General features: G+C 37.4%; 1 protein-coding gene across 1 annotated transcript in view; it reads left to right on the forward strand.

The window, feature by feature from the left end:
* The window catches only part of EPHA6 (EPH receptor A6), a 334,811-nt gene that overhangs the window by 239,359 nt on the left and 67,736 nt on the right, over positions 1 to 27,716 (forward strand). The window contains exons 6-10 of the mRNA XM_014307568.2: positions 1,672 to 1,834; positions 10,213 to 10,321; positions 13,034 to 13,104; positions 15,008 to 15,133; positions 20,326 to 20,511. Coding sequence (XP_014163043.1) covers positions 1,672 to 1,834; positions 10,213 to 10,321; positions 13,034 to 13,104; positions 15,008 to 15,133; positions 20,326 to 20,511 — 655 coding nt within the window. The remainder of the gene's footprint in view (positions 1 to 1,671; positions 1,835 to 10,212; positions 10,322 to 13,033; positions 13,105 to 15,007; positions 15,134 to 20,325; positions 20,512 to 27,716) is intronic.

The following is a 27,716-nucleotide window of genomic DNA, read 5'->3' on the forward strand; positions in this document are numbered from 1 at the left end:
GTGAGGTTACAACATTTCAAGTAATTGGGAGAAGTCTTATATTTAAAGAAGTAATTAGATGGTGTATTAATTATAGTCTCCATCCATAAGATTACATGTACATTTTATCCTACTATTTCAATTTAAATACATGCTCCTCACAGCTTCAAATTTTGGTAACAGATTGTAGAAAAAAATCAATACTTCCTCTTACTGTATTTTCTCAAATTATTTCCACTGTTTGAAGTGCAAGTTAAATGCAGTTATTTTTAATATGGATCATTATTGCCTTCCTCCTGCTCCTTCCCTTAACAGAATCATGAGGTTGCTTCTGTGTGTTTGTTTTTTAATCTGGTTTTCTCAACCATCTCCCTGTATTCCTAGTGGGGAAATAGTGATCCACCTGCTGCCCTGTGCTAATGGGATTTGTTATGCATGGCTGAAGTTAACTCAGAGTGTTTTATAAATACTGTTGTTTTTATATAAAAAGTGCATATTGCTGAGAAGAGGTTTAAAGTCCAACAGAATCTGACTGAAACCTAATCCTCTCCTGGTTATATCTCTTCTGTGAACTAGAGTTCCTTCTGAACAGGCTGAAAGCACCCTTTGAATAACTTACACCTGCTCTAATATCACTGCATGGTATAATAAACCTGTATGGTGCCCTGTGGGTGTCACAGTTGGACTGTTAAGCACATGCCAAGGACATCCCTGCTCAGTTTGGAGACAAATCGTGCTCCAAGGGAGCAAACCTAGCCTTAAGGCAGCACATAAAATATTACAGATTCCTGGTTTATCAAGTAACTAATGACAGGGAATAAATGTTCTTCTTCTGGGTCATCCTCTCATGTAAAAGCATCATCCAAGACCTGTCTAGCAAAGCAGCACTCAGTTAAAGCACAGAAATTGATGTTTCTGGTCTCCATACTGGAGCAGCTGGTCTGCAGTGGTAATTCCCAGAGCCCATAATTCTCAGGGATCTCTGTGAGACTCAGGAATTCTCAGCAGCTGCCTGGGATTGACTGCCAGAAGATTAACAGAGGACTTTTGCACAGAGTATTTCTCCTTACAGAGTTTCAAAGTGAATTTCATGTATGACTACATTACAGCTACCTGGAAAGAGACATTGAGCTCAGCAGCAGTGAAGCAGTTGAACCATGCTCAAAGTTGACAGGCTTTAAAGAAAAAGTTAATTCCTATTTTCTTTTACCCACAGGTCTACCCACGGATAGCGCCGGCATTTTGGCACTACCTGCGGGTAGAAGTGAGTAGCGGGTGTTTGAATACTCCCACATCTTTATTTTGCAGCTTGGTAGTGTTTCCTGACCTCCTAGTTTGTTCATTGTGCAAAAATAATGAGCTTCCATTCTAGTTGCCATTCTTCTGTGAATGTAGTCTTGTAGTAATTCATGCTGGTTTGACTATGGTTGGGTTGGTTGCTAACCCAAGTCACAAAAACATGTCTGTATGCAGGGTTAAAGACAAAAAAAAAATTAAATCTAAAAGTCAAGGCCATATCATACATTCTGACTATAGCACAGAACCAAAATACAGAAATCCATACCTGCACCTCCTTTTATAAACATATTTTGCATTCATGAGAAGAATACGAAGCTTCAGTTCTGTTATATCATTTTTGCAAAGATTGTTCAACTCAACTTGATATCATTTCTTCCCTCTTTTGTCCCTCAGGAGCATGAGCAGCTCAGCTATTCCTCCACAAGGTCCAAGGCTCCAAGTGTTATCATCACAGGTCTCAAGCCAGCCACCAAGTATATATTTCATATCAGAGTCAGGACGGCAGCAGGATACAGCGGCTATAGCCAGAAGTTTGAATTTGAAACGGGAGATGAAAGTAAGTTTCACTGAAGGGAAAAAAAATAAATACAACAGAAGTAGCATCTAATTCTAAATCAATGAGACATTGGGAGTCTGAATGCCTGAACCCATACCACTTGTTTATCACAAAATGAACAGTGCTCAGTGATAAAAAACAAGCCTCAGACTCACAGTTCTGGATTTATAACAACACATAGACATGTTAGCCCAATGCTGCAGCTGAAAGAATGTTCTCTTCCATAAAATTTCTTTGTGGGTCCCTTCCAAGCTAAGATGCTCTAGCATTCTCTGATCCTTTCTTTCCTTATAGAAGTCCTGCATCTTGACATCTAGAAATACCCTTAGTCAGGCTTTCCCTAAGTCCAGCAGCTTCACACAAGCTCCCAGTGATGGACTCTTCACCCTGTAGTTGTCAGTGCTCCCAGACTCCACAAAAAAAAACCTGAAAAATTTATATGCATTTCCATCAACAAGTAAACATTCTAAATTTGGCACTAAGAAGCAAGAAGTCTTCCTATTCCTACAAAATATGCAAAAAGGCTTCATGTGTGATGTTCATGCTCTGAACAATTTTATATTTGTTATGTGTTGCCCTCCATGTTCAAAGAAACATAGAAAAAGGTATTTATATGTATTTGAGGGGAAATTAGTGTAGTAGATGCAACATTAAAACACTCATTAATTAAATGACTTTAATTAGCCAATTATGTATACCATGTTTTTCATTAGTGTTTTAGAATTCAAGTTGTTTAAGCTAATGTACAGACTCAGAACTATGTAAGTGCTTCTAAGAGCACCTGGGGATTTGTGTTCCATTTTTATTGCTTCTTAACTTCTATTTCAAAAATCAATCAGGGATAGATTTCCAAGTGCTTAATGCCTAATTGGACTTTTTAAAATTTGCTGGGTACTTAAGCCAATTGGTTTGAATAGGAGTTGAGTACTTGGGTGCTTTCAAGAATTTCAGTAGATCTTGTCTGTATCTTCTGGTGCAATAAATACAAGGCTTAATTCATGTAAAAAGAAAATGGTATTTACACCTCTATGAGGTTTCACATTGTGAAAATGTCACTTGCCCATCTAAATCAGGAAGACTGTGGCTCCAGTGACATTTCCCTCATTGATATTGAGGGAATCTCCTGGGGGTGACATTCCCTTACTCCATCCTGGCCCCATCTCTCCTTCTCACTGCACTGATGCAGATGGTTGCATGGTAAGCTTAATTTTAACATCCTTTTTGAGTATAACATCAAAGCTGAACCTGATACTGAAATACACTGGAAAAATAAATCTGTTTATGATGCCATAAACAGACCTAACACAGTTTATCTCTCAATAATTCTGATTTCTTTTACTTCTATGTCTAAGTACTTGCTGGCTAAACTAGTACCTGGTTTCACATAGCTGAATAAATAGAATACAGCAATGGTTTTGTCAGTTTTTCAAGATACTGAGTAACATGTACACAGAGAGATTTGGGAGAGTTGCATTGAGATTTGGGCTGCTTGGTTCTGTCAGTACCCATAAATGTTAATTTGCCCTTGCTGGCCTGCATCTGTCTTACAAACCAGTCCTAGTCCAGCTGTGTAGGAATCTCTCTTCATCATTTACTATTCTGGCAGCGTGCAGCTCAGCTGAAAATGTTCTGGTTTTTTTAATATACATTCTTCTCAATTTTTCTGAAAGATAGCAAATAATATTAGGCCGATTACAATTGTCTCCAACCCTTCTCACTAGAAACAAGTCACTTGGTGAAAATTCCACTTTTGCAATTACTTTTTGTGGACTTTCAATTAGATTTGAATTAACTCAAAAGTAGCATTTTCATGGGAAGGTTGGGAAGAATAGAGTGTTTTAAGGGTCTGTGTTGTGAAAAGAGAATTTATCAACCAACAGTCTCATGAAAATAACAAAAAATATTTTAAGTCCTATGTTTGATAAAAATCCTCTTTAATCAACCTTAGATTGTAAGATCCTTCAGCTCCCTGCCAATTGAACATGTTACAGTAGAGAAGAATTCCCAGACCTGCTGCAGGAAAACATCCAAGGTTACTCCATTTACCCTGCTTGAATGTTGACAGAATTTGTTAATAGATGGTGCTAAAGCAAGCAATCAAAAATTAAGGTTTTTATTTAATAGCCTAATTATAAAAAATTAATGGTTCATCAGCTGTGACTTGTGTATATCAACGTCCTAAAACACACTGTCCTTTGGCAGGACAGTGTTCTGCCTTCTCTGATGTACTGGGTGAAACACTACCTGTGTCACTTCAGTTATAAAGTTATGAAGGATAAAACAGATACATCATTACCAGGAACACTAAAACATTTTGGTGGGATTGCTAAAGGTGGTACATGAGGGAGAGAGAAGAGCAAATCTGCAGCAGTAGTGGAAGAAGTTAGTTATTAATGCTGGTGTGTTTTTTGGGAAGCACCCTCACTTACTGACCCACAGACTGAGGCAGCCACAGCCTGGGGAGCTCTGCTGTGAACTCTTCTCCCTGCTGCAAAGACAAACAAGTGGAGCATCCAAAAGAGTGAAATTTGTATTTTCTTTTTGATAGGAAATGGAGTTACCTAGGATAGTCAGGAAAATTCTCCTCAAGGAAGTAAGGATGGATGAATGGATGCTAACAGGCGTTTTTTCCCTTTTGAAGCTCAGAAGCTGCACCTGGGAAATGTGAAACCTTTCCAAAGCACAGCAACCACCACTTGTGACTGTGTTTCTTGTTGCCATTTTATTCAGTCTCTGTTTCAGCACCTTACAGGCAAAACACTCGTAGCAAAGCTGGCAGGTTTTCATACACTCCAGCACACACACAGCTGCCAGTGCTGGGGCTTTAAACTGGAGCATAAACCTCACTTGTAGCTCCTGCTTTTATCTGTCAGAATTACCAGCTATCTGAGTCACCACAGAAACACTCTGCTCCTTCCTAACAGAGAATAAAATGTGTTCTGACAATTAAGAAAAACATTTTTCCTAGGGCAGAGGTGCTTTAATCTCTGACTGTAACCACTCTGGTTTTGTTTTTCCCCTCTCTTCTAACCAGCTGGTTTTGGAATACCTTTTTGGTTTATTGGTTTTGTTGGGTTCTTTTTTTAATTAATGATTCAAACCTTTTCTTTTTTCCTAGAGAAGTTCTTCATTTGCATTACCTCAGAGGTCCTTTTGCGCAGAGGAATTTTTAAAATATTGGACAATTTACAGCTTTTAGGCAGTTTTCATGCCAAAACAGGTCTTGTTCTAAAACCAAGGGTATTTTCCTTCTTGGCCTTCTCATCATTAGGAAAAAATAATCTGCAAGTGGAATGGTTGGCTTGTTCTGGAAGGGACCTAAGGGACAAAGTAGCATTTATGCACTGTGTACTTGTGCTTGGGCTGAACAGAGTAATAAATATGAGCACATTAGGATATTTAATCCAAAAGCAATGCAGACTTTGTATACTTTAAATTATTAACAATAAAACCCTAAACATTTCAGAAATGCTAATGGAATACCTGATTAGGTGTTTTATAAAGTTGAAGACTGTGAAAAAATAATTGGCTGAAATAGCAGTCTTGATGGATCAATAACTTTAATTTCTTTGCCATAGTCTCAGGTGGTCATTTTTGTGTATTGCCAGAAAATTCTGCTGAATTTTCACATTCTTCTCCCTCTTCCTACATCCACAAAATCTATCTCTAACTTTTCATCCTCAAATCAAGCTATTTTGGGTTTGCCACTAGATGTGACTCCATTCTTTCCAGAACTCCAAAGCTCAAGAAAAGGGTCCTGAATCATTGATTCCAGTGCAGGTCCATTACTGGTTTAAGCACATGCTCTGGTTCATGCCATGACAGAGGAGCTATCCTAAGGATTTTTAGAGAATCTATTGCATTACCAATGCAAAATGGAATTTTCTTGGATTTTTTATGATTTTTAATGTTTTGACAATAGTAAATTGAATTCCTTGTTGAAACAAAACAAATCAGATGACACATATCTCATATTTAGGAACTTCTTATTGGATCTCTCCCCACCTCTGCCACGTTCTACTGTTTATTCAGTATTAGTCAGCTCTGGATACTAAATGAATGTCTCATTTAGTCTTTAATGATTTCCTTGCTGTGTTTAATTCTTTCAGCCATTTGTTCTTCACATTTGGTTTTAGTCTATCTGATTGCAGCACTGCATGTGTGCAGAAAACCCAGACTTCACTTTTCCTCTGCATTTCCTACACAAGAGCAACATCCTCATTCAAATGCCAAATTGCCTGCACAGGCTTTCCATGTGTCCACTGGCCAGGAAGTGGATATTAGGGGAAAACACTTGGAAGAGAGCTTTTCAAGTGAGTAGACACCAAAAAGTTTTACATTCTTATGCTAGTGACAGTCCCTTTTAAGTTCACCTTTGTCTTCCCATTTCCCCTTTGACATCAGCTCACTGTATCACAGGAACTGCACAGGAAATACATTTGCACTTGTGAAAATGTAAAGGCTGCCCTAGTGAGACTTTGTGTTTTTCTTACCTATGGTTCTTAAGCACTGTTGTTTAAAATGCCTTGTAAATCCCCCTGACAGCCTGTTCCTGTCTATTAGAGCTCCAGTGCTCACTGTCCACACTTATCTGTCTTACAGCTGCTCACTGTTATCAGTCTGGCTGTCTTTCTGTCACTTTTTTATCTTTCAGTCTGCTGGAGGGTCTGATGCCTGATTGATGTCAAATTGAAGTAGCCAAGGGATGTAGCTGAGAGACAGAAGTGAGCTGTCATTAGGGCTTCCAGCTCTTTCATACCAAATACACCAACTTGTAAAATGTTTTGGAGAAATTTGCTCAAAGAAAGAGCAGAGCTGAAAGATTCTCTCTGGTTTTCAGCCTCTTGCACTGTGAATAAAACTTCTGCACCATTTTTTCCAGTGTGCCCAGTGAGGAAAAGAGGAATCCTCAGAGTATTTCCTTTCAGCCCAGAGGGGAGGGAAGGTGCAGCGTCCTCCTCCATACATTTGGATGAAGAAGGTAGAGAGAAGGTGAAACAAGGCATGGATGTAAAAAGTGAATTGTAGGGGCAGAACTGACACCAGGCTGGATGCGGAAGGGATTTCTGGTCATGGTGTCGAACAAGGAAGCTGGAACAATGCCATTAGAAACTCCAAGCATCATTTCAGGCATATAGCGTGAGTTAAGCATGAAGAGCAATGGCAGTGAGGAGTTTATCTGGATATAAGCTCCTGGGTGCATATATAATCCATGCTGCAATTTAAAAGCACTTGGACTAATCACATCAGTAGCAGGTAAAATGTGCTTGAAGAGTTTTGCCACCGAAACATTGCAATATACTACTGAAACATCTTGGATAAGTCATAAATTCTCCCTTTTTCTTGTCTTAACTACTCATTTTTAAGTGCTTTCTGTCCAAGTGAACTCACTTAGCAGACAGGTAGACAGAATGAAAAATAGAACCAGACTAAGCAGTCAGCCCAGTTAGAGGGGTGCTAAGCTCCCTTAGCTCTGCTTATGTTTTTTGATAAAGTTCAGGTGCCCTGGACAGTGTAGAGACAACAAAATACTGATTTTATCTATAGGAATATTGGCCATATTGTCCAACATGAGATTCTGGGAAAAAATGCTGTGTACTTCTATGATTAGATACAGCACTCTCATATGTACACTCAAAGGGATGAAATGAAGTTGCAGGAACTTGCTTGGCTTTGCAACCTGACAAAGTTATTTTATAAAATGTGTTTTTCTGTCTTGCATAACCACGAAGTTCTGAGGAGAAACACAGGGTCGTAGACCAATATACACAGAAAAAATTGGAAAGGAAAACCAGGAAGTGACAAAAAATATTCAAGACCATGCACAACAGAAACAAATAATGCTCTTAGTATTTACAACTTCACCATCAGAGAAAGCTGGAGAAATGAGAAAAGAGCAGAGAGGTTGAGAGGCATATAGAATTTAATTTAGAATGGTAAAATGCTGTAAAAATTCTAGGTATTGAGAGTCCCTGATTACTGTCTTCTCCCTGCCTAAATAGTTTTTTGTGGAACCTTTTAGCTGTATGTGATAAGTCTGTGTATAAATATTTCCATCATTTTGCCTTACCAGCCTCTCTGTCAGTTTTTAACAAATTCACATTTTACAATTATTCTTGTCTATCATTTGACATTTTTATCTGACAGGTAAATTAAGGTCATCTGGAAGTTTCAGGCTTGAAAACTCCTTATAGTGATTTAACTACATGAAAAAAAATCTTCATGTCTTCAACTGTGGCCTCTAAAACACAAACAAGAGAAACAGAATTATCACCTTTCAAGTAGGTACAGTCTCAGCTAAAAATCTGTATTGTTTACAGGCAGAAAGAACATAAATCAGTCTGAATTTCTCCCCTTCACTTTGGTTCCTCATAGAAAAATATTTGTTATTAAATGGGTGGATTGGATTCTGTTTTAGCTAGAACACAAAAAAAGAGCAGCTCCATCCAGAAATGATCCAGGCCACATCTTCATCTTGATAGCTGCAGGTGCTTCTTTGGGCCGTGGAATCAGCCCCTACATTTGCACCAGGAAGGTTCCTGGGTTGTTGCTTTGGCAGTGAATGTCTGTTGAAAAAAATCAGTTAATTTGTCTTTTGACAAATTTTGCTGTTAATTTTGTGTTTTGCTTTCCTCCTGCCAAATTCACTAGTTTTGCACACATCTTCTTCCTATTAAAAACAAAAGGAGAGCTGCAGATTGTTCTCTCCACTGCAGAGATGGGCAGGAAAGACTCCTCTGAAACCTTCTCCATGTACAACTTCAAACCTTGCCTGACTTTAATAATCTTTGCCACATTTAGCACAACTCCCACTAGTCTGAAAATTGTATTCAGCATTTGCATTGTTACTTGCGTGGCATGATATTTGTTATGTTGCATTTTTCCAACTAAACCTGAGCCTGTGGAAGGTAACACAGAGCTGGAATCCAGTGCCATAACATCACTAGATATCATTTAACTATTCAGTCAATATTTGCTCCATCGTTTCTTGGAAGATGTGTATATTTAACTTGTCTGGCCACTGAATCCCTTGTAATTCACTGCCTGTGCATGCTTCCATCAAATTATTTGGACAGAAACCTAACAGCAGAAACCTAAAAAGTTGGTTTTGCTGAAAATTACTCTTACAAAGCCAGTTTACACCATGAGTTTTTAAGCCACACACAAATCTTGTTCAGAAACCAAAAGTTTTTCTAGGAAATAGTGTTTTATGAGGCTTTGGATAGCAATGGGAGCATTGCATTGAGCTTCATCTGCTGCAAAGTGAGAGAATATCACCTGCTGAGCTTTCTAGACAGCAGCCTAGGTGATTTCCTTAAGCTTTAATCACCTGATGCCTAAAGAAAGATGAAGATTTTGCTTATTGAATTGTTTGCAAGTTTAGCAAATCAAAGTTGCTTCCCTGATGTAAAAATTATTCCCTTTTCTGAATTTACTCCTGTTTTCTGAAGTCATTGAATTGAATTATTTATTCTTCTTTCAATACAATGTTTTATTTCCCATGGAAATAGTAAGAATTGGGTAAATGTCATGTGGTGTAAATGTTCAAGTGGAACAGAGTTTAACAAATAAAACTTTGGAGTCACAAGACAGGAGACAGAGAAAAAATGAGCCTAACTCTTTTTCTGCTTATGTAGTATTTGGACAGTGAGGACCACCTGGACTGTAAGTAGGTAAATCCTCAATGTAAAAATTTAATATTATACACAATAAATTAACAAAATTAGGAAGTCTCCAGTTAGTGGATAATTTCAGGTGATCTTTTTTAGCTTCTAAACATCCTACAGAAATTAGAGAGAAAAACAAGAGGCATAAGAATTTTTTTTTGTCAACTACAGTGTTGCTAATCACTAAAGCATGTTATGATAAACTGTATGTATTTTGTGACAATGAAGCTGAACAGCAGACATGCTGAAGAATGTGTGAAGCTAAAAATTAGGTGTGGGGATTTTGTTTTGCTTCCTCCTGAACCCAGTTTAGAATCTTCACATACCCAGCACTGCTGCTGACTTCACTGGGACGGGGGGATGGAGAGAACTTCTGAATTAGGTGCAGGATTGAGATAAAGCTGAGGAAGAAAATACAATTTTGTGTCCAAAATCCTGTCATATTCAAACTTTAGTAAATTGCAAGTGTCTGATAGTGACAAGTCCTCCTTTCAGAAACCTGAAAACATCTTCTCCCCTCCATCCTAGCTGGGACATGGATCATGGTTTCTCACTTCACAGACACATTTGCATCTGATGCTCTTGCAAACACTGAGGAAAACATTAAAAACAAATTGCAACATTTGACCATTGAAATTATTTCAGCCATTGTCCAGAATCCCTGGGTGATGGATGGAGCATCAACCCCTTTTCTCTGTGCTTCTCTTTCAGCTTCTGATATGGCTGCAGAGCAGGGACAGATTCTTGTAATTGCCACTGCTGCTGTGGGTGGATTCACTCTGCTGATCATCCTCACCTTGTTCTTCCTCATCACTGGCAGGTAATTAAAACACTGTTCTCGTATAGTCCCATCCAAAATTAAGAATTTAAAAATAATATTCAAGTCATTAAATCACATTTTCAGAGCTAAAATTAGGGTTAGACAAAGTGGAATATCCTCTTTGTTCAGCACTGGTCATACAGTTCTTTTATAAGTGTGGTTTTTCATAAAGAAACACTTTGGGAAGATAAGAAATTATGTGAAGTCAGGAAGTAGTTTGAATATTTAGAAATAAGTTTCTGGACTTCTTGCCTTCAGAGTGACAATTTTAAAATGCAATATACCTGCTGCACCCTCAAGGCTCTGACATTACATGGAAAAGAAAAAAAAAAAGAAAAGAAGAAAAAATCCCCACAGTGTATTCTACAAAATCTCAGAACTGTCAATTGCAAAACTAGAGAGTGCCCTACTCAGATATCAATAGAGGGTGCTGCACTTTTAGATTTATAATTACACATCTGTTTTGTTGGTATAGCATTACCTCTAATTTGAACAGAAAGTGAAGTTCTATCAGTGCAGGCCAGAGGTTTTTTTTGCAATACTCCAGCAATACCCTAAATATGGCACTGCAGTAGCTGCCATTATGTGAATAAATGGTCTCTCTGCTAAATAATAAAACCAGTTAAATCTAATGTTCTGGTGAAGGTTATGAGAGCAGTTAACCTTGGAACGTATTGTGGCCTTAGATAATCTTAGAGGCTGAGTAAATATTCCTGCAATTATTACAGAAGGTGACAAACAGTAGGATCTTCTAAAAGAGAGAGGAATTATTTAGACAGAGACAAATTTCCTGAGAAAATGATTGTGTGGAGTCTGTATGTGAAATCCTGAAACAGCTCAAACATTTCCTTTGGAAAAAAAAATCACTAAACTTGGGAATGGAAAAAAAAATGGAAATGGGTTCCTTTCTGTGTTTCTTCCTCCTGTTTTCTACTGTTAAGAATATCAGAGATTCTTTTAGCTTTCTACTGCCTTACTCAATGGGACCATTTCAATTATGTAAGATAGGAATTCATTTTGAAGTGCTGCTTAAATGCAGTGATAAGAGCATGTTCCACAGAAGACAGAGCAAGGAAATTTTGAATAAATACTCAATTTACTGTAGGACTGGAGGCAAATTTCAGCATGAAAAATGGCACTGGTACCCTACAGATGTGCTCTGCTCCACTGTTTAGAATTAACAATTTGATGAGCTGTCAAGTGTCAGGGCTGCTGATGAGCCTATTCAGAGTGGAGAGGCTGGGTGAGGCAGCACCTGCCTCTGCTCTGTGCTGGGTCATTATCCACCAGGAGCTAGCAGGAAGCAGGGCTGTCAATTGCAGATAGGAATATGAAAGCAACAGAGGCTTCAAGACACAGGACTGGGGTCCTGGCTCAGTTTCATGAAATGGGATGTTAAAGCTCAGTCTGATTTAGCCTTATCTCCCATTGTTCTGCATGAGCAGAGAATGAGGAGACTCCTCCACTGGTGATTAATCACTGGCTTCTGTAGTCAAACTTTGGGGCCACATGGAAGTTTAGGAGGGTTGGGTAAGGTTAAAGTCTTGGGGGTTTTGCCTGCTTCCCTTGGGCAAGCACTTGGAGCGTAAGAGCTTGTGCTTAGGGCTCTGGACAGGTGGCACACTACAGACCACTTGTTCAGGTCCTAAAAGTGGCACTGGCATCCTTAGGGAGTCCCAGCAACTGGTGTTCAATCTCAAGGTTTCCACAGAGTCTGAGAATCAACTGGTTTGCATTCCCTTCACAAGGGTACAGCAGCTTCAGGAGTTTCTGCCCTCAATTTCCTCCTCATCACCTGTGTAGGAGTGAATGAACTTGTGACTGTTCCTGCTGTGTTTCAGCAGTTTAAACAAACCACTGGAATGAAGTGGGTGTGTTCACCTATTCCTCAAAGATCTTCGCTCTTAAAATAGATTTACTGACTGTAATTATTTTTGTTTAATTTTCTAATGCTGTTCACACAGAGGAATGCTGTTAATGTTCACACATGTCCACAGGACTGCTGCACCAGAGCCTCAACAACCCTTTGCTATCCCTTAAACCAAAAGATTTCCCTCCAAACAGTAATTTTTAGGCTGCTCAGTGAGTGAGAAAGAGCTTTAAGACCAAGAGCAAATATTTTGTTTTTTTCTTGACTGTAACATTTGGTCCTGCCACATGACCCCCTAAATCAGCATTATCAAACCTGCATGTAGGCAGTGTTCAGCAGCTCAAACTACACAGAGCCACTCAGCAAAAGAGAAAAAAGGGGGCCTGATGTGAAAAAATATTTTCTTTTTTCATGAAACATGGTGAAATCATTCTAATTCTGTATGAAGAAAATGAGAGAGCATTTTACCCACTGTATATGAAAGTTAATGGGATAAGGTTTAATTACTACAGGGTTATGTATGCAAACAGGAATACAGGAAAGTAATAATTTGTTGAAGTATCAGAATTCTTTGGAGGAGTCAAACATAAAAAAAATGTATTACATCAAACTGAAACTCAGGTAGTCATTGTCATGGTAATTATTCAACCATGATTTGTTTTTCTTTATATATAATCTATTTGTAGTTCATCATGCATATTTCCCTCTCTAGATTCATAAGTAAATATATATTCCAAATGCAAAGAACTTGGCTTTCATAAAATTGTAGCTAAAACTCGGTGTACATCTGTTTTATTCATGGCAAGTATTTTATTTAAAACCTCACTTGTTTTTCTTGAAAGATGCCAGTGGTACATAAAGGCCAAAATGAAATCTGAGGAGAAAAGAAGGGCTCATTTGCAAAATGGACACTGTAAGTAGTTCAACACTATGTAATATCTATATCATGTTTTACATGAAGAAAGTCCGCTGTTTCCTGAACAACTTTTGCCCTTGGTGTTTTAATCTGGTTATATGAGTAGCTCATTATTGTCTGCATCATCAACAGTATTTATTTTTGTTTGCAATTTCACTAAATCTATTCTTATTAAATCTATTATTAAAGGGTTTTTTGGTGTTCAGCTAATAATATTTAGCAGGTTTTCAGGTTTATTTCTTTGAATTCTCAGTTGTTCTGGGTATTGGATTTCTACCTCAAAATTCTTCTCCTGTGACTGTATGACTTATTTGTATCTAGTTCTCTTTGGATTTAGGGATCTACACTTGCAGCCACCCAAGAAATAAGAAGTGGAATGGGTTGTCTTCCCTCATGTTCCTGCTCACTGATCAGTACAGTGAGAGAAAATCCTGGTGATCTCTCATGGGCAATAATTAGTTTATATAGCTTAGTTTAGCTACCTACTTTAAATTAGTTGCCTTACTGTTTCCTGTTAGAGTAACAATTTAAATGTATTTTTCTTTTATTCAAGAGGTATTACACAAAGGGCATCAGATTTTATTCTTTCATCATTTTGATAATATCTCTGGAAATGCTATGATCAACACAGAAGTTACCAGAAGTAAAATATTTTTTCAGGTGACACCACTATATCGAGCCAAGTGTCTCTTTCTGTCAAGGAAAAGGGCACATTTGCGCATAAAGTATACTGCCTAGAAAGATGGTTTTGTCATTTGTTTCCAAGCATGGCCAGAAATAAAAGAAGACAAAAACCCTCCTCCTGGAGAGTTTGATATATGCCTCTGAGACCGTGACTGAATTTGAAAAAAGCCTCACTCAGTGTCTTTCAGGCCAGGGTAAATGATGACTATATTTCATGTTGACACAAAGCTTCATCTCAGAGCCTTCCCATTCATTTCTAGTGATCTCAGCATCACACTGGAGGGGGCAAGTCTCTACTCATATATGTGCTCCACAGAGCCAAGAATAAAGAGGAATTACTGTTTTAGACTCAGCTATTAACTGACAGGAGAAAGAAGGCTGAGAAATGCTTCATTCTTTTTAAAGGGATTCTCTGGACCCAGCTGCAGATGCCTCTCTTTGTCCTTATAAATTGATGGATTATTAGCATCAACTTGAGTTTTCCAGAACTTAATCATGATATGGCAGCAGCCTAAAAGAATTCCCACACAGATAGTCCAGGAGAAACAACACAAGTTCTTGAACATGCTGCACTCAGGAACACAAGGATATCAGCCGTGCCAGAAAAGGACAGCTTGTTGGAGCCTGCCAAAGCAATCTGGCACCAACCCACTACTGCCATGGCCATCTCCAAGGAAACAGACAGAAATTATCTTGAAAATGGATTTGGATATTTTTGTTGTCATCTTGCACCTGGCTCTCTGGCTGTTCCAGCTGATCAGAGGAGAACAAAGCAGCACAGCCCTCCAGGACTCATCCTTAGAGAAAAGGAACTCAAAGATTTGACCTGTTTGGCAAAACAGGATGTTCAGCCATCCGCTCCTAAATGAAAGGAGAGTACTAGAAACAACTGTTTTCAAAGTAAAGGACAGATTGCCTCAATTGCCCAAGGAGCAGCAAAGGGGAAGATAAACTGCTTTGGCAATAATCACTGTTGTTTTGAGGCCATGCTTTTCGCCATATCATTGAGCCCTCACCTGGTGTCTCTGCAGACCCTTTTTCAAGTGACTAACTTCTTCTGTTGGCTTCTGAAATTTTAAACCTGGAAGATATTATTTTCAGTCCTTTCAATTATCTAGTCAAAACAAAAAAAAAAAAAGAAAAGAAAAGGAAACTATTGTTGCAATGCATTAATGTCAAAGAGTTCCTGATTCCTCTTATTCTCTCTTTCTTGCAGTACATTTCCCAGGACTCAAAACATACATAGATCCAGACACTTATGAAGATCCATCTCTTGCTGTCCATGAGTTTGCCAAGGAGATTGATCCTTCAAGAATTCGTATTGAAAGAGTCATTGGGGCAGGTAAAACTATCCATACTGTAAAAAAATCTCTAGGCATGGCAATACTGCTTTTCATAAACTTTAGGAAATTAATTAATTTTTTTTTTGTGTAGGATTGATTTTTTTGCCTGGTTTGTTGGGGATTTCTTTGTTTTGTTTTGTTTTGTTTTCCAGATGTGTTCAAAACACTGTGTCACTCAGCATGTACCATAGTTATTGTCGTGGATTCTCAGTCACTGAGGTTGAAATTAGATCAGAATCTCTTTCTATGGGGATATAAATTCTGAATAGACAAGACTGAGAAAAACTTTTTCTCAAACAGAAAACCGGAGGAGTATGAGGGAGGAAAAGGAGAGGCTGGCTTGGGATAGGCTTTTCTGTCTGGAGAAGGATCTCTGGCAGAGAGCGAAAAGAGGAAGATCTGTTGATAAGATGTAGACAGTATGAAAGATGATTCCCTGTAATCCTTTTTTTTTTAATATTGTTTCATATATCTTAGTCGCTCTAGAAAGGAATGGTATTTTTCAGTTTAAACCCCTCATTTAATGATATGTTGCTGCACTGATAGCCATGGAAATATCCCCAGTGTTGCTAAGAAGTGTTTTATGCACTAGAAAATGTTGTGCAGTAATCCTACAGAAATAAAACCAGGTCTGGTAGCAGACAGGAGAGAGAAAGTAAAAGAGAAAATCCTGTTTTACATTGCTGTCCAGAGTGCTGAAGTACCCCAGTTTACCTGATTGCTGAGGCCACATCATCTGCAGCTGGAGCTCTACACCTCTGGAATTTTGAGCTTGGGAGAGCCCCCAGAGTGCTGACCTCTGCAGGGAACATGCAGTTTGCTTTCTTCTATTTCTTCCCTTTCTTCAGACACACTATACATATTGATGTCTTAGATTATAAAGCAGATTGAGCTACACTCCACATCTGTATAACTGCTGATTTCAGTTGAATACAACAGACAAGGATTATTTGTTTTAGTTCAGATTAAAATTGTGTCCTTAATCTCAGTTTAATTCATTTATGAAAACTGTTCTCTCAGCTTCTCTCTCTGCTTTCTAGTATGCATGGACGTGTATGCTTTGACATATTTTACTTCTATGGGTTTTATTTTTATGGTTTTTATTTTCTAAAATTACATAGGTAATTTGTCAACTTCAACAATATTCACCTAACAGGACTTGCAAACAGATTGCAATGAAATTTAAACCCATTTCCATGCATACAAGATACAGGTTAAACACCATGGCTGAGGCAGGGAGAGTACAAATTCCCACACAGTTCTTCAGTAGCTGCTTAGGGATATAACATATCAGTATAATTCTCAGCAGTCCTAAAGATCTCTGTGCATTCTCTCTAATTCTGTACTACACATTTCAACTGGATAAAAAATGGATTTCTTATCACAAGAGAATTACTTCGAAAAGATGTTTACAACTTTCACCTAAATGAAACCAAAATCAACATCTTCTCTTTTAACAAGTCAGTTAATATATTCACTTTTAAATTTTTTTGTGTTTTAACATTTTATTTTGGCCATTAATTCTCATTTTTAATTTCTGTAACTTTAATTTTTCGAACAAAAATGATTTCCTTTCAAGAACCAAAAGATTTCATTCTGAAACTGCCAAAGTGGAAAATCACAAATAGTTGAAAAAAAAATTCCAGCATTTCTGGTTATGACATTTTTAAAACTGTTCTTCTACTGAAAGCAGTTTCTAGTTTGTTTTTCCAGTGGAAAAAGTCATGTCCAAAAGTTCTTGATAATTTACTACTTGCAGTTCTGATGGCTGTGACACTCAAGGCAAGTATTTTTAGTTAGTTTGTTTCTTTTTTCAGCTTAACTCCAACCTAACTCTGTACCCAGGTTATGCTTTAAAGTATTTGGCAATTATATCTCACCCATACACTGTTTTCTGTTCCATCTCTTTTTGCTGTTTGGTTTAAGGGTTCAGCCCTTCTTCAAGGAATGAATTCCCAGAGGTACTTTATCAAGTCTGTCTTAAAATTTACAATTATCCTCCTATTTTCTTTGTTAAAACATTGAAACTCGAGGAAGAGACCCACTCTTCAGTTTTTCCCAGAGCAGACAATATTCTTTGCATGATCTAAATCTCCTGCAAGTTCTCTCACAAGTGTAAAGACTGAAATGGGAAAGTGAGTTGAGCTGTATTTGGTGCTGTGACCTTTCAGTTCTATCAGCAGCCACTGTCTGTGCTGTGAGACATTTGTTCTGATCCCATGCAGGAACACCAGGCTGCACATCAGACTTTTAAGGGGTTTCACTTTCAGTATCACATATGCCCTGCTGAATGCAAAAAGGGATGTGTGGTTTGCACAGATTAAATTTCTAGACTGCTCAATTAGCTCCTTTGTGTATAATATACAGTAAAGTGGGTGAGGTTTCTGTTATTAAACCAGATATTATATACATTTTATCAAAATTGAACAGGCAGTGGACTCTATCTTTTTCTCTAGTTGTGATCAGCCTTTTCCCTGGAGCAAGGAAAAATGTTGACTTCATTGACATCTGGCTCTTAGCTTCAACTTATTACACATGCAGTCATGAGCCTCAGCTGCTGCAGGGTCAACATTTATCCTGTTTATCTTCAAACTTGAGCAGTGAGAATGAGATTCTTAGATGTGAAAAACCCCTTTGGTTGAACCCATTCCCCTTTGACTTTAAAAACATTGAAAATTCTTTATCTGAACAGAAGTGTAGAAAAGCTACTGTGGGATGAAATCTTGTCAAAGTCTCAGTGTAAGTAATTCAGTGCTTTAAATTTTACCATTGATCTCCATCTAGTCTAAAGCAGAAGTAGGAGTTATTATACATCTTAGGTTTCTGTCTGTTCTGTGGCTGATGATCTCAAGTTTGACATCATGTCACAAAAAACCTGCTGGTAGTCTTTATGTTCACCAGTGTATCAATCCCAATGTCCAAGGGGAGGGAAATTTCTTTCTAACTTTCCAAATCATGCATCCAGAAAAAAAAAAGTGAAAGAAACAGGGGTTCCTTCCCCTGCTTTGGATGTTGTACAGATAATAAAGCTTGGAATTGCAAGTTGTTCAGCTGCTTCCTTCAGTTTAATTCATTTTAAAGCACGTGGTAACAGCCTTTTACTGTCCCTGAGGGATGAATGTCATTATTTATGAAATTCTGAAGTTTTAATATTCTTGTATAATCCTGTAGTAGCAAAATGGTTTATTCTATAACCTATGCTTTCCAAATTAGTCTTAAAATGAGATTTTGCAATTCTGCAGATTTATTGGCCACAGAATTTCTTTAAAAATCTGAATATTAAGGCTCTAGTATATTTGCTTCTCACTGGATATTAAGGTTCTAGTATTTTTTGCTTCGTCAAGAGAGAGAAAATAATTCTCATTTTAGGCATTTAAGTTTGAAAAGCCAGCAAGATGTAATAAGGTCATGGCTTTAGAGAAGTGTTCAGGTCCTGCTCCTCCTGAGCATGTCACAGAACAGAAGATTGATAGACCACGTCTCCTGCAAAATATTCAGGTTTCATCACTTTCTTTTATGGGAGCACTTTACAAGTCCAAATTATCTACTACTTTTTCAGTGCAAGTAGTCAGGCAAGAAAACTTTTAAGGAGAGTCTTCTAAAGGTGAAAGGGACAAAATCATACAGGAAAATACTCACACAACTTTCCTTTTGTCAAAAGATTCCCAGAGCATCACTCTACTGACATATATTTTGACATATCTTATATTTGCACACATCTTTAATTTATTTTTTTTAAATTAAGTAGAAATAAATTGGTGGGAGGAACTATGCAAAGACCTGGGACCACTTGATTTTTTTTTTTAGCTGTTTAGGAAGCTGCTAATTTATTCAGAGGTTATGTTCAGCATGTGTTAATTGTACTCCTGCACTTGATGATGCCTCTGTCATTGAAGTGAAAGACAAGCTATGAAATTGTTATTTTTATCTCACTCTTCCTGGATCCAAAGATAATAAAACTTTGTTTTAGTGGAAGCAACAGAACCTAATAAAATAAAAGTTTTGTGACAATATCCATTCTAATCCTGTATCATCAGGGAGTTGTAATTTTCTGAGGTGAAGGTTGTGCCTTTAATGTACCTTGCCTCTAGATTTGCTTCATATTTGAAGATGCATGTTACAGAATAGAGCTCCTTTATTTTGTTTACTTCTGTCCTTAAAGTTTAGGGAAAACTAATACAGACAGCACTCAATGGAGTGTTAAATCCCCAGTGAAATATATATCTGTTCATTACTTGCTTTTTGGTTTTTAGCAGTTCTGATTCCAAAATGAATTGGGTAAAAAATTTAGATTTGCTGTGAAGGCAACCTGCACTTATAAATGCTTTGAAATATTTCTGTGAACATTGTTTTTCATTTACTGAGTCATGACCCATTGAAAACTGACCTGCAGCCATCCAAAAGTATGTTTGGTAGGGGCTCTAAATGACTTCTGTGTGACTTCAAGATCAAAGGAAAGTTGTGATTTCCATGCAAACTGAATTATTAAATGTGTAAGGAGAATGCAGGGTGACATCCTTCACAGGCCCTACACAGACAGGGAAACATCAGGGGAAACAAGTTTTGAGATTCCTCTCCCTGCACAGCTCCAGATTTGCTGGGACTGTTGGCCTTTGGCTGTCTGAACAGGGAAATATGTAATTAATTTCACGTAGGTGTGGAAGTCCATTTAAATAAATCACGTGCAAGTGCTTTTCTAGGTCATAACAACATAAAGTACTTTTAAATGCTTTCTGTAGCCGAGGGATAGTCAAGTGTTCTGATAGTCTCAAGGCTTTTCTTAATATATAGGTCTAAGTGCATTTCACCCCTAGGGATAAATATTTCTATCAGTAGATATTTTACATAGATATTTTCTCATGAGTTGAATAAAAACCCAAGTGTCACTGCATTCCTTCCTCAGTTATATATCCCAAACCTGTTGATACCAATGTTCAGTCTCAGTGGGGAGGGCTGAAGGTTTGCCTTTTGCAGTACAAGGTCCCATGATCTCTGCTGTGGCACAGAGGAAAGGTGATCATTTCTTGGGAAGTGCTGATGAATATTTTGATTTTCTGGGATGTGATGACACTCATAAATCTGAATATTCAATCAGCTATTTCTCTGTCCACTTCTATGGGATGTGTGAGTTCCTTGAATATTCTTCTGCACAGGCGCTGTGAGTTGCTAACAGATATTTGATCTGTTTCAGGGGAGTTTGGAGAAGTTTGCAGTGGACGTCTGAAGACACCAGGAAAAAGAGAGATCCCTGTTGCCATAAAAACTCTAAAGGGTGGCTATATGGACAGGCAGAGGAGAGACTTCCTGAGGGAGGCGAGTATTATGGGACAGTTTGATCACCCAAATATCATTCGCCTTGAAGGAGTTGTTACAAAAAGTAAGTCACCTTTCCTTAATTCTTTTATGCTGGCTTTCCCATTCTGTCTCATTTAGTATTGAAATTAACATTATTTCCTCATTCAGTATGGGTTGCAGTTGTCAGAAATCTTCCAAATCGTTGACAGTCAATGCTGCAAAGTTTGGAACCATAACAGGAAATGCATAGCCTGTCTGTTTTCAATTTGGTATGTTTCATTTTTAGTTTTTAATAACAATTACCTTCATTCAAGAGAAGTCTTTACAGGTTCTTATGAAATAGAATGGAGAGTTTGCTTATGGGCAAGTGGAGAAAACCACAAATGTAACTGAGTTGACTATGAAATCAAGTCACCTTGTAAAATACCTTATTTCTGCAAAAGTTCTCATTATTTATTTGATTGAGATTTACTGATTTTGGTACCAGAAGAGATGAATTTTCTCAATTGAAGAAATAAAAAGTAAACTCTTTGTACCTTGTTGTATACTGCAAAGATTGACTAAAATTCCAGAATAATCTTTGAAATGTTTTACTCCTTATAATTGCTGCAGCTGCCAAGAGAGATCTGAAATCCAGCAGGTTTAGTGGTGTTATGGACTTTTCTGAAAGGCTGAAACATCCAGTTATCACTTAACTAGCAAGAAGTCTAATTAACATGCATGTAATTTCCTCAATGACAGCTTTTTTCAGTAATGAATTAAAAAGCTCACAGTATATTCTTTTCAAAATCAATCATTGTCTCAACCAAGCCATATTGTTTGTTAATTTGCAGAACTAATTTTTTTCTTTTAAAGGAAAGTGTTGTGTGTATAATGCACTGTCCTCTTACCATCACAGTAAACACAACAAATATGTTATGAATATTTCTTCTTTTCACCTCATTACAACATGCAAAGGTATGTTTGGAAAATTAAGAACAAAAAGAAAAGTTTAGCTGCTGAACTCATGTTGTTGGAATGGAATTTCAGTAGGTGTGTGGAATGGCAAATCTGTCTCTCTGTGGTTCTAAATTAAGATGATATTTTTATTTCCTCACTCAGTATTGCAAGGATAAATTTATTGGGTTTTAGGTGTGTTTGGTTGGTAGACTAACAAAACCCATTGCATTACAGGAAAGACAGAACTTAGTCTCTCCACTGCTCTCCTGTCAGTAACAGCTCTGTGACAACAAGCAGGAACACGAGTAAATGCTGGCTGAGCAGCACTGGAGATCTTGCCAAGAGGTGTCAATCTGTAGGAACTTAAATGAATTTAGCTCTTGCTTCACACTGAGCATATCAACAATTAAATTCCACCAGTCTTCACCAGCAGGGATGCTTTATGAATCAGTATCACAGGTCTGGTTGGGATCCACATGGTGGATCTTGTAGGGTGTGTCTCGTCTGAAAAAGGCAAAATGTTGTGGTTGAGGAGCATTGTTTAAATCCAATTAAATGGTGCCTAGGGAGTGCAGTATAATAATATCCTTGGCAATGGCATGATTGTTTAATCTTTATATTTGTAAGTTTTCTTTCTGTAATGCCTCATCATGAGTCTAGAGAGAAATCAAGGTGGCATTCAGAAAAGAGAAAAAAACAGATAAGTCAGTGCTCCAATATTAGAGTATTTGATGTTCTACAGGAAAGATTATAGAGAACTGTAAGCCAAAAAGTTATCAATACCAGTTCTGCTTTTCACCAAGTCAGCAAACTTCACTAATGTTTTGTAATGTTTTTTGAAGGTAGTATGAAAATAGCAGTTGTTACTGTTATAGTCACACTGGTGTCTAAAACCACACATCTCTCAGGTATAAAATAAGTAGTGGAACTTTGAAAGAAAATATTTTGGTGTCAGGCAGGATTATAAAAAATTAAACAATTATGCACCCATAATTATGGAATGAAAATAGGCTACGTGAATTCTGGGCAAAGTTCACTCCCAGGCACAGAAAGTGCAAGTTACATAAATTGTAAAGGACAGGGTTGTGCAGCACTGCTCTGCCATAAGGAAGGAGCTTGAAGCAGGCTGAGCCATGGACAAATGCACTCTGCTCTTCCCATTTTGTTTTTAGGGTGTTGCCTTGCATTTATACTGCCACATCTGGGGTATTTAGAGAATTACATGACTTCAGCTTGGAGGAGAGCAGTTGCCTTGCCAAAGTACTAAGTCTAGGATTGCAGAATCCAAATTTCCTATTACTGAAAGGTGTGCTCTAGAAGTCAGACAAAACTTTGTCCTAGCCAAATTATTTATGTATTGATAGCATGAATAAAAGGTGTTTTGTGCTAAGACCTAGATTAATAACAACAGAAACTATTTATCTGATGTGCTTTGCAGTTCCACTAAGCTATAAAGGCACATCAGATGCAGTACATTTGATTAATAGATGTGTACTGCTGTTCTTAGCACATGCTTTCCTCTGTGTAACCATTAGTCATTAACTTCTAGCTCTTGCTGATAGATATTGCATCAGTTTGTAAGCAATGCCTTCCATTACAGTGTCATTGACTATTGAACAAAAAAGAAAAAGGATTTGGTTGTAATAAGCAGAAGTGGTGTACCAGGTCAATAGCTATTGACTGGGGCAATAACAAATTTGCCTGCTCATTGCAAATGAGAGCTTTTATCTGGTGCTACCAGCTAAGCAAATGTTAACTTTTAAATTATACTGTTTTCAAAATTGCTGTGGAATATGTACTGTACAGGAGGAAAGAAATGCTAAAGTAAGCCTGCTCAAAAGTAGCTCTGAAATAGAGTTTTAATTCCCTTTTCTTATGGCTTCATTTCTCATTTGTCCTAGCTGCAATCCCTAATCACAGAGGGCAGTAAGCAGAACAGTTGCTGTCGCACAAGCTTTCTGTTAGCAGGGAGTTCATTTCAAGGGCAATTTGCTGGGCCACGGCAAACACACCATGGCACAGAATCTGGTGCCACACTTGTATTGCTAACCAGAACTCACTGGGGAAACTTTATTCTTGTTTGATTTTGTTACAGCAACACCATTCCTTGCATGGTTTGCCACAAAAGACTGCTTGATTGCCTCACTAATTTATCATAGATGCTTGCGCCCTTCATAAAAACATCCATGTTTCCTTTCAAGCCATGTTAGCTCAGTGATAATTCTGGGAGCTCTTTTGGGTGTGCCAGGGCATGCTCAGGTAAGTTTTATGTCTGTGGCCAAGCTGCTGCTATTTCATAAACAGGTATAAGAACAATAACTTCCTTCGCCAGTGCAAACGCGTGTGACCAGCACTGAAAGCTGGGCTCTTGGGAAGTAAGGTGTGTCTTCATTTCTACATCGTGTTGAAGACTTTCCATGGAAAGTCTATAAATTAAATTAAAGCTGTGCCTACAGAAAAAAATCAGGCTGCACAACTATATCTACAAAAGGCATGAAAAAGGCTCCCTGACTATTGTAATTATACTGGAAGAAATCCAGACTGGAATCTTTAGTTAGTTTTGCTCTACAGTGCCTTACACAATAGTTTAAAGCCAAACCTAATCACTACTATGTAGTACTGGTTCAATAAAAAATATCAATGCAAGGGCTTTATTACACTCATAATTTGTTTGTTCCTCTCCCCCACAAACTCTACCCTAAATAACTTCCAATTCTTGGAAATCAGTTCTAAGGAATTGCTTCCATTCCAAATTTTGACTGCTGAAGGATTCGTACCCGTCACATGTACAAGAGGGATCTTTTTAAGGCATTCATTTTCTTTGACAGCATTATGTACTTTTGTGTTCTCTAGAAGGATTTTCAAAATAGACCCTTCACAAAAGGAGGAAAAATGAAGACAGCAGCTAGACCTCTAATTCTGTGTAAACTCACATCCTCAGACATCACGCCTGGCTTTGGAATGACACTTACGACTCCCTTATTGTCTCCTCACTGTTTTGATTTCATGGCTTTCAAATTGTAAAGGGAATTGCAGTTCTGAAATCTTCAGGCACTCATTTGCAGATCAAATTTAAAGCTTTAATAATTGATTTTCTTTTCAAATTACTGTATCTAACTCATTCAGTGCAACAAAAGCACTAAAATCAGTGCACCTTACCTTGTCCACGAGGGAGGCAGAGCACCAACTTGATCCTCTTTCACTGGAATTTACCATATGAAGCTCTTAACTTCTGACTTTTTTTTTCTTTTTTCTTTTTTTTGTTTTTTTTTTGTTTTTTTTTTTTTTTTTTTTTTTCTTTTTTTCCTTTTTTTTCACTGATTCAGTACATAGTGAATTCTTTTTTCAGCCAAGACATTTTGCTCTAGGCCTTTGAGCCTTTATTGTAATGAATTTAATGTTGCTCTTTTCTTCCACCTGTTAAATAATGTTCAGAATCCATCTCAGAAGGTGACATATTTTGTAGTACATGTGTTTATTGTACACATACTGTTGTATATTTTGTTGCTACACAAAAAGATTGAGTCACTTTTGTGGCAATATTGACCATATTCCTATCTTGGTCATGGGTGGTGAAATTGTACTCCCAGGAAGCATGATCCTGCAAAGTTTAAATGTTCTTTATGGACAATCCACTGTTGTGGTGAGACTTTATGTGTATCATATTAGCACGGGACTTTATATGGCATTGAGTATAAAACTGAATTTTTCTGATAAAATATTATTCTAGTTGTGCTCATAATGACAGACAAAACAGCAGGATCTCAGCTGTGTTATAAATTGTTCAGTAAGTGGAGCTGTACATTTAAATTTGGCTCACTCCCTTTATTTTGCTTTCTATCCTTATTCATAGATAAATATTGCAACACATTACAGAATCCAGCCATCAAATTAACACAAAAACCCACAGCTACCAACCACCTGCATTGTTAGCCAAATTTGTGAGCTCAGTTTATTGAAGTATCATCCAAAATACAGAGCTGAAAGAGCTGTGCACATAACACAGACACACAAAGTATCTGTAGCCTTCTTGAAAAATAGGTTACCCTTCCTGACTGGTAAGAAATGTAATTAATATTGATAGTCCTGAGCTATTTTTACACATGCATACATCCGCGTGGACATTTCAATTTACACATGCAAACCACCATGAACCCATGTGTTGAAGGTTGCTGGCAAAAGTTAAGAATCCACAATACTCAGTTCTCCTGAATGGCATGTACTTAGAATAAATGAGCTTTTAACCCTCTGGAAAAATTGATATTTGTCTTTCATGCATTACATTCTGAAAATTTTGCTCCAAAAATCAAGGGGCCATTTTGGTTTCCTGCAGCTCAAATCAGGCACGTTTCTGTGTTCTGCTTTTCCCTTTTTGCAGTTAGCAAGCCATACATCTCAACTGTCAATTCTGCTGCTGCATCTTTCACAGGACGATAAGCAGAGAAGAAAAAGCACATTGTCAAACAGTCAAGCAGTAACACCCTGTTAACAGCAGCTTGATCTGACCAGGGTACACTATCTAACATTACTAAATTCCATAATTCTGCTTTCATAGGTTACAGCTGAGAAACAGGATTTCAGTTTCTTGAGGATCCTTTGCCTTCAGATGTCTGTGTTCAGGCACACAGGATCTGACTTTCAAAGATATTCAGATGCTTTGACTTGAGATGTGGTTCTAATAGAAAAATAGCTGACAAAAATTACTCCTACTAACAGCTGTAAAAAGATAAAGTCCTGTAGATAAAATATGGCCAGACTATTTCATTTTCTTTTGAAGGGAATGCATGTTCATCATTTTTCGCAATTAGCATCATTATTAACCACAAATTATTGCTTTTCCATCTGAAATTTCCAAATACAATATGCAATTTCTTCCTCCACCATGAAAGTAAAGAAGATTATGGTGCAATAAGTTAAAGGGCCAGATATTTAGAGTGTGCAGGAGATATATGAAGGGTTGAGGCTTTTTTAACAACAGCAACCAGAAGATCAATGAATATCAGGGGGAGACAATATTGCATGTGCTGACAGATTTGCTGCACAACATGGCTGATCTGTTGCCTGTGCAGGAAAACCATAAAAGCAAGAATGAGAACAATTATAAATGACAATGGCAACTGCAGCTGACAGCCAAAGGAGTGAGGGGGTTAAAGAGTGTATAGGAAGCAATCAATAATCCCAATTCACAAGCTGTATTTGGTTGATTTATTTTGATCAGTGTACATTCATTTGTTCTTCTGTATAGAGGCAAAAACACACGAGTAAATGTACATGTGATTGAGCATGGTGAAAGGCTGGGGATAGCTCTGCATACATAGGGCACAGTTCAAGTTGTTTCACCCATTCCAGGCAGAGCATCCTGCTACACCTTCCGCTGGTGAAAGCAGGATGTAACAAGCAGGAAATAGTTGGTTTAAATGTAAACTGTGTTACTCATCTTCAAATAGGTGTGGTTTTTCAATAGCAGCCATTATTGGGTTTTAGTATTATATATTAATATTTTTGTTTATTATTACCCATAGACCCTCCAGGTCTAGCCTCTCCATACAGACCTCTGCTACAAAAGTTTTCCTTGTGATATTTCCTACAGCTTTAAGGCTCACATCCAAATTTCTAATGCAAAGCAACAAGCTAAGATATCTTTAATAGCAGATTCATATCAAGAAGAAGAATTGAAAAATGGTCTGGTAATTTTCTCATATAAATATTTGATATTGCATTTTATAGAAATGTGAGTTAGATGTGAGGAAAAGAAACTATTTTGCTGGCTATAATTATCTTTCTGATTTTAATACATACATAGTTCATGTTCCAGAAGAATAAATAACTTAGATGCAAACTGTTTGGGATCCTTTCCAAACTCCTGGTTGGAAATTCAGTTTGCACAAAATAATCCTACATAAATGCTACATTTCTACAGAGATAAATATAGTGCTTGTAAATCAGGAGAGGATGATAAAGCTGTTAAGGGAGACACAATTGAAAAAGAGAAACAACATGGGAAAGAAAAGAATATGATTTTAAAACATCATAATAGATGGTGTGAAGTTACAGAGTATTCAGTTTAAGTATGTTCTAAATATAAGCACAAAACATTAATGACAATCCTGTAAACACCTTTTCAGAAGCAAATGTATTCTGTCAGACATTCTCAAATAGATTCATAACAGCATCCATCTGTAAATATTGTCATTTTTCAACTAAACTTTAACAAGGTAATTTCTGCTGAATGAAATTTGAAAGCAAATAAGTTTAGCTGATAATGACTTCATTTCAATATTTTATCTAGAGAAGCATAGTACAGAATTTTTATAATAGTAAAAACCTGAAACAAACCACTGTACTGTT

The sequence above is a fragment of the Geospiza fortis genome, unplaced genomic scaffold (genome assembly GCF_000277835.1).
Source record: "Geospiza fortis unplaced genomic scaffold, GeoFor_1.0 scaffold72, whole genome shotgun sequence".
Lineage (NCBI taxonomy): Eukaryota > Metazoa > Chordata > Aves > Passeriformes > Thraupidae > Geospiza > Geospiza fortis.